General features: G+C 28.1%; 3 protein-coding genes across 9 annotated transcripts; 1 reads left to right on the forward strand and 2 right to left on the reverse strand.

The window, feature by feature from the left end:
- The first annotated feature begins 74 nt into the window (after window positions 1–74).
- Window positions 75–2881, forward strand: LOC118066032 (protein SPT2 homolog). Of its 3 annotated transcripts, none has more exons than XM_035081747.1 (6): window positions 75–160; window positions 237–633; window positions 762–908; window positions 983–1112; window positions 1247–2686; window positions 2754–2881. In XM_035081747.1, exons 2-6 carry the CDS (start codon window positions 580–582, stop codon window positions 2843–2845), a joined length of 1863 nt encoding a protein of 620 aa, XP_034937638.1. In that variant the 5' UTR covers window positions 75–160; window positions 237–579; the 3' UTR covers window positions 2846–2881. The 3 variants fall into 3 exon arrangements, with proteins under 3 accessions (XP_034937638.1, XP_034937639.1, XP_034937637.1); XM_035081748.1 differs by having other exon boundaries at window positions 153–410; window positions 507–633; XM_035081746.1 differs by having other exon boundaries at window positions 153–633.
- Window positions 2882–4890: 2009 nt separating this feature from the next.
- LOC118066015 (glutamate receptor U1-like) lies at window positions 4891–7685 on the reverse strand. Its single transcript, XM_035081718.1, has 7 exons — window positions 7549–7685; window positions 7364–7464; window positions 6908–7087; window positions 6498–6834; window positions 6041–6234; window positions 5656–5954; window positions 4891–5571 (listed from the first exon to the last, which is right to left on the reverse strand). The coding sequence occupies exons 1-7, from the start codon at window positions 7652–7654 to the stop codon at window positions 5040–5042; spliced, it is 1749 nt and encodes a 582-aa protein (XP_034937609.1). The 5' UTR covers window positions 7655–7685; the 3' UTR covers window positions 4891–5039.
- Window positions 7686–9925: 2240 nt separating this feature from the next.
- On the reverse strand, window positions 9926–14016 carry LOC118066012 (LIRP-like). Of its 5 annotated transcripts, none has more exons than XM_035081704.1 (3): window positions 13902–14016; window positions 10555–10780; window positions 9926–10457 (listed from the first exon to the last, which is right to left on the reverse strand). In XM_035081704.1, exons 1-3 carry the CDS (start codon window positions 13902–13904, stop codon window positions 10273–10275), a joined length of 414 nt encoding a protein of 137 aa, XP_034937595.1. In that variant the 5' UTR covers window positions 13905–14016; the 3' UTR covers window positions 9926–10272. The 5 variants fall into 5 exon arrangements, with proteins under 5 accessions (XP_034937595.1, XP_034937597.1, XP_034937596.1 ...); XM_035081706.1 differs by lacking the exon at window positions 13902–14016 and adding an exon at window positions 13712–13773; XM_035081705.1 differs by lacking the exon at window positions 13902–14016 and adding an exon at window positions 12648–12846.
- Between the last annotated feature and the right edge of the window lie 586 nt (window positions 14017–14602).

A 14602-nucleotide genomic window follows, 5' to 3' on the forward strand; every position in this document is an offset into this window, starting at 1 on the left:
CAAAGTATACAAAGTACAGAAGTATATATTATTAGTATATATAGCAACAGTTTACAGAAAAACTCGTAAATTGCATACATTAGCAAAAAACGTTTGCTCATTATGTTTTTATTTTTTTAACTAACGTAACATATATGAAATTTTTATATAATATTGGATTGTAAATATTCTATTTAAGTTCGTAGGGATTTTAATTTTTTAACGTTTTACTGAACCAGTTACTTTTTTTTATTCAGATTATCCCGTAGTGTCTAACCAGATATATAGGGCATGGTCATACATAGAAGTAATTCTACGTAAAAATATTGTAGTTTATTTCGTACGCTACATTTTTTATAAAACGATTGATAAATGTTCTAACACTTGTAAAGAAATTGACCAAATTAATATGGTGTTTCGAAAGAATGATTGTGAGTACATAGAGTTTGTAATAATCTATGAAAAGAAAAATTTTTCATAGGAAACATAATGGAGTATAAAAAATCTACTTCGTGTTCAATGCTCAGCATCTAGAAATTTCATAGCCACGTATTTTCTACATAAATTTTTCACTGGATCGTTAATAAAATTCTGTGCATTATGGATTTTGGTCAACTGCTGTCAGTTGCACAAAAAAATAGTTCGAATAAACAAGTAAGTAAAAAAATTTTTTAATTATATTTTCAATCATTTATATACGACCAATATGGTAATATGAAAAGTTGCTATTCAATAAGCTTGTAAACTCATGAATGATAATTGATTTGGATTGTAATTTTCAGAATGTCTCTTATTACTCTACAAAATTTTCACCACCAAAAAAAGAGACTAAACAATCAAAAGCATTATCAGACAATATAAAGAAATTTTTAGCTCGAAAGGAGGAAGAGGAAAGAAAGAAAGCGTCAGAAGAAAAAAGGAAAAAAGAGGTATAATTTTGATTTTTTTTAATTAAACACTAAAGAGAATACATTACATAATTTTTTAACCTTTTTTGTTACAGAATTTATTAGCTTTGAGGGATCATAAAGCTCAAAGTAGGATAAATAAACACTTAAAAGTTACTAAATCTGCCAATAAATCAGTTTTAGCTGATGCCATTAATACTGAAGATACTGCAGTAACAATTACTGGTAATTTTTTATGCTTTATTAGGAAAACGAATAATTTTCCTGTAGTTTAATTAATTCACTATTTTCATACATATATGAATGTTTCAGTTTAATGTTATTCAAAATGGAATAAATATGTTGTATTTTGTTTTCAGGATTTGTGCAACCTGATGAAGATGATTATGGATATGTATCACAAGAAGCCTCTGCATTTTATGACCGACTATTGAATAAGTATAGTCATTCACCTGATAAGCCTTTATTTAGTGATAGTGGAAAAAGAAGTGTGAAAGATATTGCTTCAACAAAAGATAGAGTTAAGCAAGCATTAAAACAACAAGAAATTGACGATAGTTTACCGCACAGAAGAAAACGTAAATCTTCAGAAATAGCAACAGGGTCAGGAACAGCAAAAGATAATGAGATAGAAGAAAAATGTCAATCTGAGAAAGCCAAAGAAGGCGATAAAGTGAAGAAAAAAAGGCCTCCAATGCCACCACCAATAGACTTTGCTTCTTTGTTAAAACTAGCGGAAAAAAAACAACATGAACCAATTATTATTGAGCCAAAACCGAAGCCTAAACCAGAAACTGTTGAATATGAAAGACCAATGACGAAAAAGCAAAAGAAAGAATTTATGAAGGAAAAAGAGTGGAGAGAAAAGCGAGAAAGAGAAAAAAATAATGACCATTCTACTAGCAACGGTTCTTCTAGTAATAATATTAATAGTAATTCGAGTGATTCAACAAGCAAATTAAACAAACCCATAGTAAACAAACACAACTCAAAACTTTACAATGAATTAACATCTACAAAATTAACAAATAATAAAAATGTAGATAGCAAAAACTCATCACCTAAACCCATACAATCATCTAATCCGTCCATTAAAATGAAAAATGATAACAATAATAAGCCATCAGTCACTAAAATGAATTCTAAACCAATCTTAACATCAGAAAAGGATGAAATATTAGAAGAACGGCGGAAGTTAGAGCTAGAAAAACGAAAATTAGAATCTATGAGGCGAATGATTGAAGAAGAAAAGAGAAAGTTAGCTCTGGAAAATAAAAATAAGAAAATTTCTCAAGAGGCCAAATCATCGAGCACAAATAAACTCACAAAAAGTAATGACAAAATAGAACCATCATCATCTAACATAAAAGACAGTAAATTAAAACAAATAAATTCAACAAATAATATAAATAAATCTCGTGTACCATCAACAGAATCTGGAAAACCTGTTAAACAATTTCCACCTGCGGATTGTTATAATAATAAACCTAAACAATTTCCACCGCCTGATATGATAAGGAGAAAGCCAATGAAGCCATCAATGAATGGTAATGGAAAAAGACCAGTTACAATGAATAAACGACGTATATATGATGATGATGAAGATGAATATGATTCGGAGTTGGATGATTTTATTGATGATGATGATCCTCATGCAGAATCAGAAGACTATTCTAAATATATTAGTGAAATATTTGGGTATGATAAAAGAAAATATAGAAATTTCGATGATGATGACACGAACATGGAGAGTAATTACGCACAACAATTAAAAGAAGAATTCGTATCTACAAAGATCGGTAAGATATATATTTATCATTACTTTTTTATCATGATGATATTAATGATTGATGTTTATTAATCTAGGTATAATGGAAGATCTTGAAGATATTCGTAAAGAGGCGCTTGAAAAGAAACAAAAAGCTATGATGATGAAAAAGGCAAAAAGAAAAATGTAACAAAGTTTACATTAAAAAATTGATCTAATTATAAAATATGCAAAAATATTTTTTTATTTAACTCATTGTGTAACACAATGTATATTATGAAAATATTTATGTAAAAGAGGATTAGTAATATCCGAGGATTAGTAATATTGTTTCAACTATGTCACTTACATCTTTTTTAATTATAATCACATCACTTCCTGGTGTACTTGATCCACTACTACTCTTAATAGCCCGTCTTACCGGAGTCAATTTCGACGCAACTGATTTTGAAGATTGATAATCACTTGCGGCAATATTGCTTTTACTCTCATTACTAATAAACTCCCCATGATTAATCAAGCTTAGGTTCAAATTATCTCTCTCTTCTAAGTGACAAATCACATAACCTGAACCTCCACTAACTAACTAACTGCCCCGTACTATTATAAAATTATCATTTTTCCCAAGACTTCTACCTGTTCGAGTTCCTTTTAATTGGCAATCTTTCACATCGACACTCTCTAACATACAACATCTCACAAATCCATGATAAGTAAACCCTCGCCCCAATAAAATTCCAGGTAATTTCGTACTTAAGGTTGGTCTCATCAAGTATGTTAAAATCATGACGCTCTCCAAATCTTTAATTACTACATCGCCCATCCTATTTAAGACATTGACGTGTCTCATAATGTAACTCATAGACTTACAACCCCAGCTTGCAGTACATTAAAAATCTTAGCCGTTTCTTCATTACTAAATTCATAAATCTGTTCAAATCTGGTATCAATTATCTGCCCATCTTTTCCTTTGTTTCCATCCACTCTTTCCAACTTCCGTCTGCCCATCAAAACGCATACTTTAAGAACATGGTCATAATCAAGCCTGTGATCGTATCCTCCTATTGTCTTATCTTTACACGCTTCTTGCAACCTTTTGTTAATCTCGTATAACTCATCCAACACTATAATATTCTTATTAGTTACTCTATTCCTTTCAACCCTACCTCTTAAGCATTTGAGAACTAGCTTCAGTTGGGTTTTTTTACTGGAGGATTAGTAATAATTGTTTTTAAGATTTTCATACAATGCGGAAATTATCAGAAATGCATTTTTAACATTTTTTTTTGTTTTATAAAAAATTAAATTTCTCTAGATAATTTTTGTATGAAACTTGAAAAATTTTGATAGATGAATTTTCATAATTTTTTGATATTTCTCTATCTTTTGTTGTTATATAGAAAAAATTGTTGAAAAAAGTACTCGATTAATAGCTTATTTATAGTTAAACTATACTTATGTATTATATATTAAATGAATTATATTTTAGGACAATAGCAGTTTAAAAATAATCAATCTGTGCAGTGTCTGATTACTTAATATATTTTGTTTTTATATTAAGGTGTGTAAGTTGGGTAAATTTTTAAAAATCAAAGTATAAAAAAAAACAATCTATATAAGTAAATAAAAACTAAAAAAAGTAAATAATTGTTGTGCAAACAAATTATCTATAATTTGAAGTCTTATTGTGTTGTATTAACTATTTAAAAATTATTTAAATTTTTAATATTATAATAAATAAATGAAACCTGTCAAAGACAATTTTTATAAAGGTCAAAAGAACTCTAATATAAATAACATGAAAACAGTATTTATTGTGTAAATAAACTAATTTTTTCACCCCTTACAGGTAGTACATAATTAATATAAAGTTTACCGTACGTCAATACCATTGTATATTGACGTTGATGGCGTTATCAAAACTTCATCAGCAGTTAAATACGTACTTATAAACGTAGCTGTGCTTAACACGTTATTATATTATTACTCAATAAATCATTCCAACCTCTTTTTATTGAAATGTTATAATCAAGATATAAACATAATTATGATGTATAGTAGTTCATATCATTCTTGATTCCCAATAGTTGGCAAGTACACATGTGATCAAATTAATTAATAAAAATCTATTATGAAAAATTTCAGTTTAAAGAACACAATCAATGATTACTCAAAACTGCACACATAACACAAGTGGACTAAAAATTATTAACTTTAAATTATAGTTGGTTCAAATTCAAATATTGAGTAATGATATTCACAAAACTGAAAACGTCGTTAAACAAAATTTCAAACAATCTTGTTTTTTTGTTTAATAAATAAACATAATTGAAAACTCAAATATTCAATAAAATAGGAAAAAGAAAAAATCAATATCAAATGTTTTATGAAGTATATTGAAATAATAGAGCTGAAGGGCTCCTGACAGGAACCAATCGTTTATCACCACCTTGCTCAGTAATTACCCAATAATCCCGCCCATTGATGTAATGCTTTTTCATGTTTTTATAATTGTCAACACTTTCATAAATAGGCATAATTATTTGTATATCATTATTGTTATTTATGTTACCAATGTCGTTAACTTTAGAGTTGTTAAACTGACTATTAAAATGTGCAGGTAATTGCATTTTTGGTCGTTCCTTCTTGGGTGATTTGATTCTTGATCTGCAGCACTTACAAGATTTAGCACAACACAAACAAACTTTGCACTTGAAAAACAATTGACTAATTTCTGTAATAAAGACAATAGTTGCAAATACAAATCCGCCACCAATCGTTTTATAAGTCAGTGATAAATCTGAGTTTCGTAATTGACGCTCAGTTGATTGAAGATTTAGTGGACAATATTTTACAGCTGGAAGATTTATAGATTCTTGGTATTGTATAATTCCAGTTTCAACTAAATCCAGTAGCCTTTAAAAATGACAAGCATTTAAAAAAATTAATAAACTGTACAAAGTTATAAAAAAAAATTATTTAAACTTTTCATCTACTTACTTTCTATCAATTATCTCTTGATAAGGAGAATCTTTAGGATAAGCAAAAGCTCGAGTTTGATGATAGACATGTTGAGGCATCCTTACAAGCTGACATCTTTTGTTTTCTTGTTCATTTAATTTCACATTTTCCATGTAGTTTCGATAAATAGTTGTTTCAACGAAGTGAGTTTGATCAATAAAAATTCGGTCGTCTTTGATTTCTTTCATAACAGATTCTTCTTTATTTCCTTTAGCATCAAAGAATTTGCCATCAGATTTTAAAGTTTTCAGTAGTGGATCAAGTGGTTCTATAGTTTTCTGAATATCCAAATGAAATAAGAAATTAATAGATTATTTGTAATTTAATGTAGAAAAAATATCAGTGATTATAGCTATATATTTACCCATTTTAGAGCAAAGTCGATTAAATGTTCTGATAAAGCACACCATTTAAATCGTTTATATACCACTTCGTCGATTGACTTGAATGGCAAGGTGAACTCCGAAAGAGTCAAGAAAGCAGTCAGATTAGCCGTGTAAAACGATGTTAAGATTGTTATGTAGATCCACCAGGTTGCAAAAAGCAATCGATTTGAATCTGTGTAATTATATTGAAAAATATTTTTCTATTATGTTCAATACCAAAGAGGATTGGAATGCTAATTGTTTTTATACTGAAAAAAACTAAAATAGTTGATTTAACTATTATTTATCAATCATGAAAAAATAATCACTAGTATTTTCAGTTAAGAAACCTATTTTATAGTTATGCCTATGTCAATCAGAAAAATAATTTGATGACACAACTAGAAATTTCTCCAAGTATAAATGATCAATATAAAATTATGTTATAAAATTTACCAGCTTCTGGAGCTGCTGATGATCCTTGCTTCAATAACGCTCCATAAGTAAACCAGACACAAGTAGTGAAACTATATCTTTCTGTTGAATCGTCACCCCATAAACGAGATCGATAAGATGTTATAACATATATGATAGGTCCAACAACAATAAGTGATACAAGAATACAAAGCCAAACAACTGTGTCAAATGGAGCAAGTAATCCAGATCCGATGGCAGATTCTCGAGGTCTTTTCAACAAAATTGTTACATCCGCATAATCCAGAGGAGGACTGAATGAACAATTCACTTGTAATTCAGTCATTATCGGTATAAATGCCACTGCCACATCTGCTTTCTATTTATTTTTTGTAAATTATACACTTATATTCATTGATTTTTTTTTCAAAATATTGATTAACCATAGATACCTTGGTTTGGAGTAATCCCAACATTCCAGCAGTTTCGTTACCAAGTATGTTTGGACTAGGCTTTATAATTTCATATGTAAAGTTTAATTTATTCGCAACCAAATTGAATATGTAAAAAGCGTATCCTTTTCCCACAGATTCGCCATTATTTTGATCTTCGATGTAAGAGAATGGCTCATCCTTGGATGTAACACAAACAATGATTTAAGTTACTTTGGATTGTTGAAGAAAGTTGAAGGAAAATAGTTTAATTAATAAACAAAAATATTCACTAATTAGAAAATTATTTATAAACTTATAAAAAAAAGTAATATTCAATTATTGAATTGCTTTTTAAAGTTGAACTTTCTGAAAAATGTCGATAAATGTGTGGCTCAATAGAGTGAAAAATAAAAGTTGAATTTTGACGTATCTAGTGTATTATAACAATAAAAATATGTTAACTATTCGACTCACACTCCACGAAGTAACTGTTAATTTTTCAATTTTAATCGGTTTTTGGGACCTCAAATTAACATCGGCAATCGAAAGTGGTGCCTTCGCCAAGTTAACTTCTCCTATAAAGTTAAAATATTTTTACAGGAATAAATTTTATAATCACAATAATAGAAAATAATTTATAATAAAACTTTTCACAGTACGATAATAGCGATTCTGTAAAACTGAATCATCCACTTGATCCGAATTTGGATTTGTAACATTGCTAATGGCATAAATGCTCATTAGCATTAACTCTATTCCTCGCATTTTAGTTTGTTAGTTGAACTATTCATTTAATATACTACATCCTCCTGAGAAAAATTGAAAATAATAATTAATTTAATTCACTAACTAATAAAGTAAAAAAAAAAAAAACATAAACGTATTGGTTAATAAAACTAGTAGTTCTATGTTCTGGTGCCCGATCCTCGAAACGTGTCATAACAGGTCGCCGGGTAAATTGATACTGTCTTTTTATTTTCATAGGTACACCGGACGTCACTGGACACTGTATGTTATGAGTGTAGGAGGGTTTAGAAGGCTCACTGGACTAGGCCACGTATGTATTGCATAGAAAACTCATCGATAGTAAAATTGATGTCCTGAAGATTACACATTACACTGTCACGTATCACGCAAGGACTTTAATTTTTTGTTACTTATACAAAGATACCAAGAATCATATGTGTTTTTTTAAAATCCCTTACTCATTTTGCACATATTGAATCTTCACCAACTGTCGAAATAAGTGGATAAAATATTAGCACATCATGATTGGATACTATGTTTTTTTGGTACTTTTAAATGATAACACCTTTATTTATATGACCTGTTTTTATCATTTTTTTAATGACATCTACATAGTCCTGTAATTACCTTTCTCCTTGAATAAATTAGGAATAAACTGAAGTATTTTCAAATAAATTGTGGTTGGTGGAAAATTTTTTTAATCATTGTCAATATTTATTAATTTTTTAGTGCAATATAAAATATTATTATTTTAAATTAGCGATGTCAATATGTGTATTTTACATAATTTATAGCAACACATCACCTATGATATTATTATCTTAATGCGAGGAATAAATTGAAAAAAAAAGTGTTTTATTTTATGAAATAATAAAATAGATAACGCAAATAGATTAAAGTTGAAATATCAAAATCTTTATTCGGAATTTCTACCCAAACCACAATTATGCAAATTTATAAATTACTGAATGTCAAATTCTTGAAAATGACATTCAAAATCTAACTTAGTCACATTTAATCAAAGTAAAATACACTTCAAAAACTTGCAATAAATATTTATTTCTGTTCAATATTTTATCTGTATGGAGATAAAAATATAACATTCACCATATAGCTGTAGAAATGAATGGTAAAATTAGTCATAGATGTTTATTTTTCAGCTAATGAAAACATAATCTAGTAAAAAAAAAACAGAGAAAAAAAGGTGTATTGAAATACAAATATCATAAATACATGCAGCAAGAAAGTGCTGTCATTCTAATATCAAAGGAAATTCGATCGATTAAATGAGAACTAGATGTGAAAATATGCTCAATTATACAACAGTATACAAGGAATATCAATGGTATTTTTTTTTTTATTAATTCTTACTGAAAACTCAAATTAATGATAATTTTAATCAATCAAATTGAAGTACATTTTATACATACATTTCATATGACCTATATCTCAGACAATATTTATGATAAAATAATAAAAATGAATATAATTCAATAATAAAGATAATATTTTTTTTAAACACAAATGAAAATTCTATCAGAATAATTGAAAATGTCATATTAATTTACGTAATTACTTTGATCAATAATTAAGCAAAAATTTTATTTGATAAAATCATATATATATTTATAATTTTTTAATCTAATAATTACAGGTATACGTTTTTACTATTACTAAGCTACATTAAAAAAAATCTTTAAATCAATTAAGAAAAAAAAAAAAAATTAACAATTTAACAATAGCAGAAAATTGCAAAAAAATTAAATGAAAAGCTCAGGATTCACAGACTACACGTTTAAAATAAATTATAGAGCATGATACTGCACGATTGCTATCAACTGTGCCATTTCATTATATTGAAACATGAACATGCTACACAGTGAGAAAAAGCCTATCACATAGAAAGCTCATAGCTAATTAGGAAAACAAAAAAAATCAATTATTTTCATAAATTAATTTTTCTACCATTTTCTATAATTTATGATTGATTGAACATTTTATCTGACATATTTAATGCAAAAGAGCATTGCGAAAAGTATAGCCGTAACATACTTTTTCCTTTTCAATCTATCACACGCCACGATCAAACGTTTTGAACGGTTAATCGATTTTTCAAATGCTACATAATATACAACAGTTTACGGATATGTGACACCTAACTCAACTATTTACATGATTAATAACTTTACATATAATATTCATATGCATTATGATTATACATTACACACATACTTGCAAAGTTAACAAACAATAGTAATATATTTATATTAATACATACTTTTCTGCTAAAAAAAAAAAAAAATAAAACAGTAAAAAAATAGCAGGATGGAGCCAAAAGACTAGCTACATACAAACTTATTTTAGACTTAATAAAAAAACACTGTTTTTTTTTATTATATAATTGAGATCTATTTATCATTTATGGGTGACTTTGATTAATGTTAATATCGACAGTAGTATAATGATAATTATAGTTGAAAAATAATTGTATATCAATGTTTTCGATAAATTATAATAATGATAATATTATTTAATAATATACAACAACGAGGACGACGAGAGTAAAACAACCATATTCAATTGTAACGATTCAATTACGTGATGAGTTTATTCGGCAGCATTTTTTTAACGCACTTCTAGTTTCCGCAGTAGCTCATCAACTCTTGCAGTGAACACGACTTAACACAACATTCATCGTGAACACCACGTGATTCTCGACGGAATCTTACACCACCGAAACGACCCCACATTGCATTTGCACTTGCTCTTGATCTCAATGGATAATCATATGGATATGGGTAGTCAGCATCTATTTCCATTTCTTTTAAACAATAATTATTCATCATTAACTTTATCTTCTTTATAATGATTAATTTTTAAGTATTGTTATAGAATATTTGAATAGGATGATCATTTACCTTGGTCACTCTTCTTGAACATTGAATTATAAACACCATTGCAAAGTATTTGAAGAGCATTGGACAGTTGTTTTCCACAATATCTATGCATAGGGCCGCTCAAGTCCTGTCGTTTGTCTCCATACTGAAAAATATCTGATTGGCTGCTTGTTGGATGAGCTACCATCAATGTCACAACCAACACCAAAAATATTATGATGTTAATCCGAGAGAATGTGGACTGCATCTACAACAAAAAATAGTATTGTTGATGTAGCAATTAAAATTGATATTAATTGATTATTAATTGCAATAATAATCGTAGAAATTTAGTCAATATGCAACACTTATGCACGTTAAGATAATACAGCACGCCTTTATATATTTGTCCCAAAGTTTCTCGAATAATCTAAAGAATAAGATAATAAAAGGTATTCACCTCGTGTCAGTGATTCAATTGTGTATAACGATTCAAAATAGCTGCTTTAGTAATTCTCACTAAAGTTCCATCAATAAATTTATTATCTCTCTGATCTTTCCTTACATGATATTTTTCATGATTACTTACATCAGACACATACGTTGAAGCAATTTTTTTATTATTACAAAAATTACACTCATACAAAAATCAATGTAATTGATTACTTAAATAATTATGGCTTTTCGTGGATGCAAAAAGTTTATTTTATTAATTAAAAAAAGAATGAAAATGGAAATAATATTTTAAAGTGAATACAATAAGCAAATACTTTAATTCCAATAAATATATAACACATAATTCGCAGGAAAAAAAATTCCATGTGTCATGAAAAAAAAAACCATAGCATGTGTAAAATGATTACCAATAGTTATCGACGAACCTTCTCATGTCCCACATGATAGCTTTTTATTATGATCAATAAAATTTTATTTTCACACATGCTTAATATCTCGACATATATAACTAACCTTTGGCTCTTTAAGTCAATATTCTAGTCACGTTTACGTCTTGTTAAATACGAATAGCAAAATCTGTAGAATATTCACCCGACACCTTTTTATTTGGCGCCACAGCAAATTGTCTTCGCCTTTTCTTTTAACTCATCATCATCATCTCCTTCAGCCTTATTCGTCACATCATTCGCAAATCATTAAGAAACTAAACTATGATATATTATACATCAAAAACAATTCAATAATTTGCTAAATTATTATTGTAATTGATAATAAAACAACCGAGTTTATAAAATAAAGAAAAAAATGATATATTGAAATAAATTCAATCATTACTGGTCTATTAATGAAGAGATAATAATACAAATTGTACTAGTCCCTGACCTGTGTCTGACATGGAATAGAATTAAATATGATTAGTAGCTTGAAAATAAATAAAGGTAATAGTTGAGAGTGAAAGATTTGTCGTAGTCTGAATGTGAAGTGCAAGTCTCATCTTGAAAGAGTACGTAAGCACTTAAATGATTTGAAGTTATTACAGTTAGCTAGTGCAACATGAGTAGAAACATGTAACAAAGCATATTACATGAGACAAGCAAAGACTAATTCTAGTTCATCGTCAGTAAGATCTAATCAAGTCGAAAGTATTGAGACTATATTGCATCAGACTTCAAGATATCAACTTCACCAAATTTCCTTTATCATTAAAATATAATAAATGAAGTATCAATAATAAACTTGGCAATGATTTATTATATTTACATATTACATTTCGAATCAGTATTAATTGACAAAGGCCACATTTATTTTCTGAGCAAAAATAATATCAAATATTAAAAAAGCTCACATATCATCAAAGCAAGAAATTGTATTTCACTTATTAAGTAATTTACAAGTTATAAATAAAGAGTAATAAGTCATAATAAGCATAAAAAATAGTTTAACTTGCAAGAGTAAATGAGATAGATACTTGATAGATGAGTACGTAGCTTCTAAAGTGTATATAATATCCAACATGAGGAAAACGCGTGATCTATTCTGCTAGATGTGAGTTGTTAGTTGCTAGACTATTATACTTCATATGATCGCCCTACTCGATAAACGATTGAAATAAAGATAAAAATATAAATATTATGAAAGAAATATATTTTTACAACTTGGTTATTAAAAATATTACTTACTTAACGGTTTTGTTTTGATCGTTTGTGATATATTTACGTATTTAATATTTGAGCTTTTTACTCGAAGAGCTTCTTTATTTCACTGTTTTTGTTGCACTGTCTAAAATGTTAATTGATTGGAGAAAATAAATAATCAGTTTTGATAATCAGATAATTTTTATTACAATAAATCAACTCCAAAATTTGTTTTATAATTTTTTTTAAATCTTGATATTTTTTAACTGATTGTTTTGTTTTTTCTTCAAAGTAACAATAAATATTTTAAAGTAATATTTAATGACAATTTATTAATTAAATAATGTAAAATAATAATTGACCTCAAGTAAAATTTAAATGATATTGATGACAGAATTTTTTTTCGCAAAATTACAATCAGAATAAAATAAAATAAATATCTGTAATAATATTGTAAAGTACAAAAATGTTCGATCAATGAGTTTTCCCGCGTGTTTACTAGCTAATACTACCACTTTTTTCCAGTGCGAAAAACTTATATTACACTGGTCGTTTCAAACGATACAACTGAGAAGACTACACTAGATGAGATTGTGAGCTGACCAAGCTACAAAATAAGTGACAGAGCATAAGCATTAGGGTGCAACACGAATAACACAGTGCACATACTATTCTTATTTTTCTTCTACCTCAGTTTATCAGTCATAAACTAAGTATTTTATCAACATCTATGTTTATTTTCCTAACATTTGAAAAACTTTCGTGACATTTACAAAGAGTAAATATGATAAAAAAATATTTAATTATCTATTGAAAATGATTTAATCAATACCAAATAATTACTCTGTTCCACTAATTTAAATTCTATTTTATTTTTAATATCAAAGAATATAAAAATTTAATAAACTATTTTACGGTGATAATCTTTGGAATGAAGTAAAATTTTTAAGTTTCATATTAAAAAAATAATTAACGTTAATTCAATGAAATGACTCCATTTTAAAATAACAAGTTTTGTACAATAGCATTAATAAGCATTAAAACAGCAAGTGATGATGACTTCCGTGTTTAAAGAAAGCTATATAACTATAATAAATATTAATGCTTACATTATTCTTGAGTGCAAATAGGCGGATGATTCATCGACACATCTAGTAAGATTCGTAGTACAAAAGTGTATGTATGTATGTAATAATAACCGAGAGTGTGAAATATAAGTAATAAGCATATATGATTAGAATGAAATGTGAGTAAGTAATACATGAATCACGAATTCCGGATCATTGTTACAGTACTTACCATAATGATAGAGTGTTACAATATTGGTATATAGATGGGTATTGATAGAGGGATCGTTGCCACAGGATGTTCCAAGGACTTGTGTTGGGCAGAAAGGTCTCTCAACGCTTTATAAGTACCGAGGAGAATGGGCGTTATACTGAACAGCTAAGACGTGCTCATTAAACATGTTCCCCGGGTGCATGTCAAGTTCGTTAATGGCTTGGCTAATATGTTGTTGCCATTTGATAGGGAAGCCAGTCAACCATGTACATAATTCTGCACCATCGGGATACTCTTCGTTCTCTCTCTTACTCCCTCTCTGTTTGGCGACTTCTTCCTCCTCGTCTTCAGCCGAATTCCATGATAAGGAGGAATATGCAAAAAGGTCCTTCACCGATTACCAGTCAAACGTGAACGTGTCTTACACGAATGTTATTTTTAGAATTCTATATATAGACGACCATATTTGTCCCAAAGTTGAATAATTTTGAGGTCTTTTTCTTTACTATATATACACCCTGAATGTAAACATTTTTTATTACAAGTGCAATGATTGCGGTGATGCGTTAAAAAAAAATAAAATTGATTACGTTGTTTATGAAAGAAATGACAAGATGCCTTTAGTTATTTTTTTTTTATATTTTATTAATTTTTATTCCATTTTATACAATTGTTCCAATATAATTTCATTATTCAACATACATCTTTTTTTAATAACA

This window comes from Chelonus insularis, unplaced genomic scaffold, assembly GCF_013357705.1.
Source record: "Chelonus insularis isolate UGA/USDA-ARS -01 unplaced genomic scaffold, ASM1335770v1 contig_326_pilon, whole genome shotgun sequence".
Classification (NCBI taxonomy): Eukaryota; Metazoa; Arthropoda; class Insecta; order Hymenoptera; family Braconidae; genus Chelonus; species Chelonus insularis.

Excerpts from the sequence above, each read along its gene's own strand:
- LOC118066015 (XM_035081718.1), bottom strand. The coding sequence starts at position 7,654 with ATGCGAGGAATAGAGTTAATGCTAATGAGCATTTATGCCATTAGCAAT. Across the intron at positions 7,465-7,548 it reads TTTACAGAATCGCTATTATC|GAGAAGTTAACTTGGCGAAG; the intron begins GTACTGTGAAAA and ends TTAACTTTATAG. Across the intron at positions 5,955-6,040 it reads TCGACTTTGCTCTAAAATGG|AAAACTATAGAACCACTTGA; the intron begins GTAAATATATAG and ends TTGGATATTCAG.
- LOC118066032 (XM_035081747.1), top strand. The coding sequence starts at position 580 with ATGGATTTTGGTCAACTGCTGTCAGTTGCACAAAAAAATAGTTCGAAT. Across the intron at positions 909-982 it reads AAGAAAAAAGGAAAAAAGAG|AATTTATTAGCTTTGAGGGA; the intron begins GTATAATTTTGA and ends TTTTTGTTACAG. Across the intron at positions 1,113-1,246 it reads TACTGCAGTAACAATTACTG|GATTTGTGCAACCTGATGAA; the intron begins GTAATTTTTTAT and ends TTTTGTTTTCAG.
- LOC118066012 (XM_035081704.1), bottom strand. Across the intron at positions 10,458-10,554 it reads GTTCAAGAAGAGTGACCAAG|AAATGGAAATAGATGCTGAC; the intron begins GTAAATGATCAT and ends ATTGTTTAAAAG.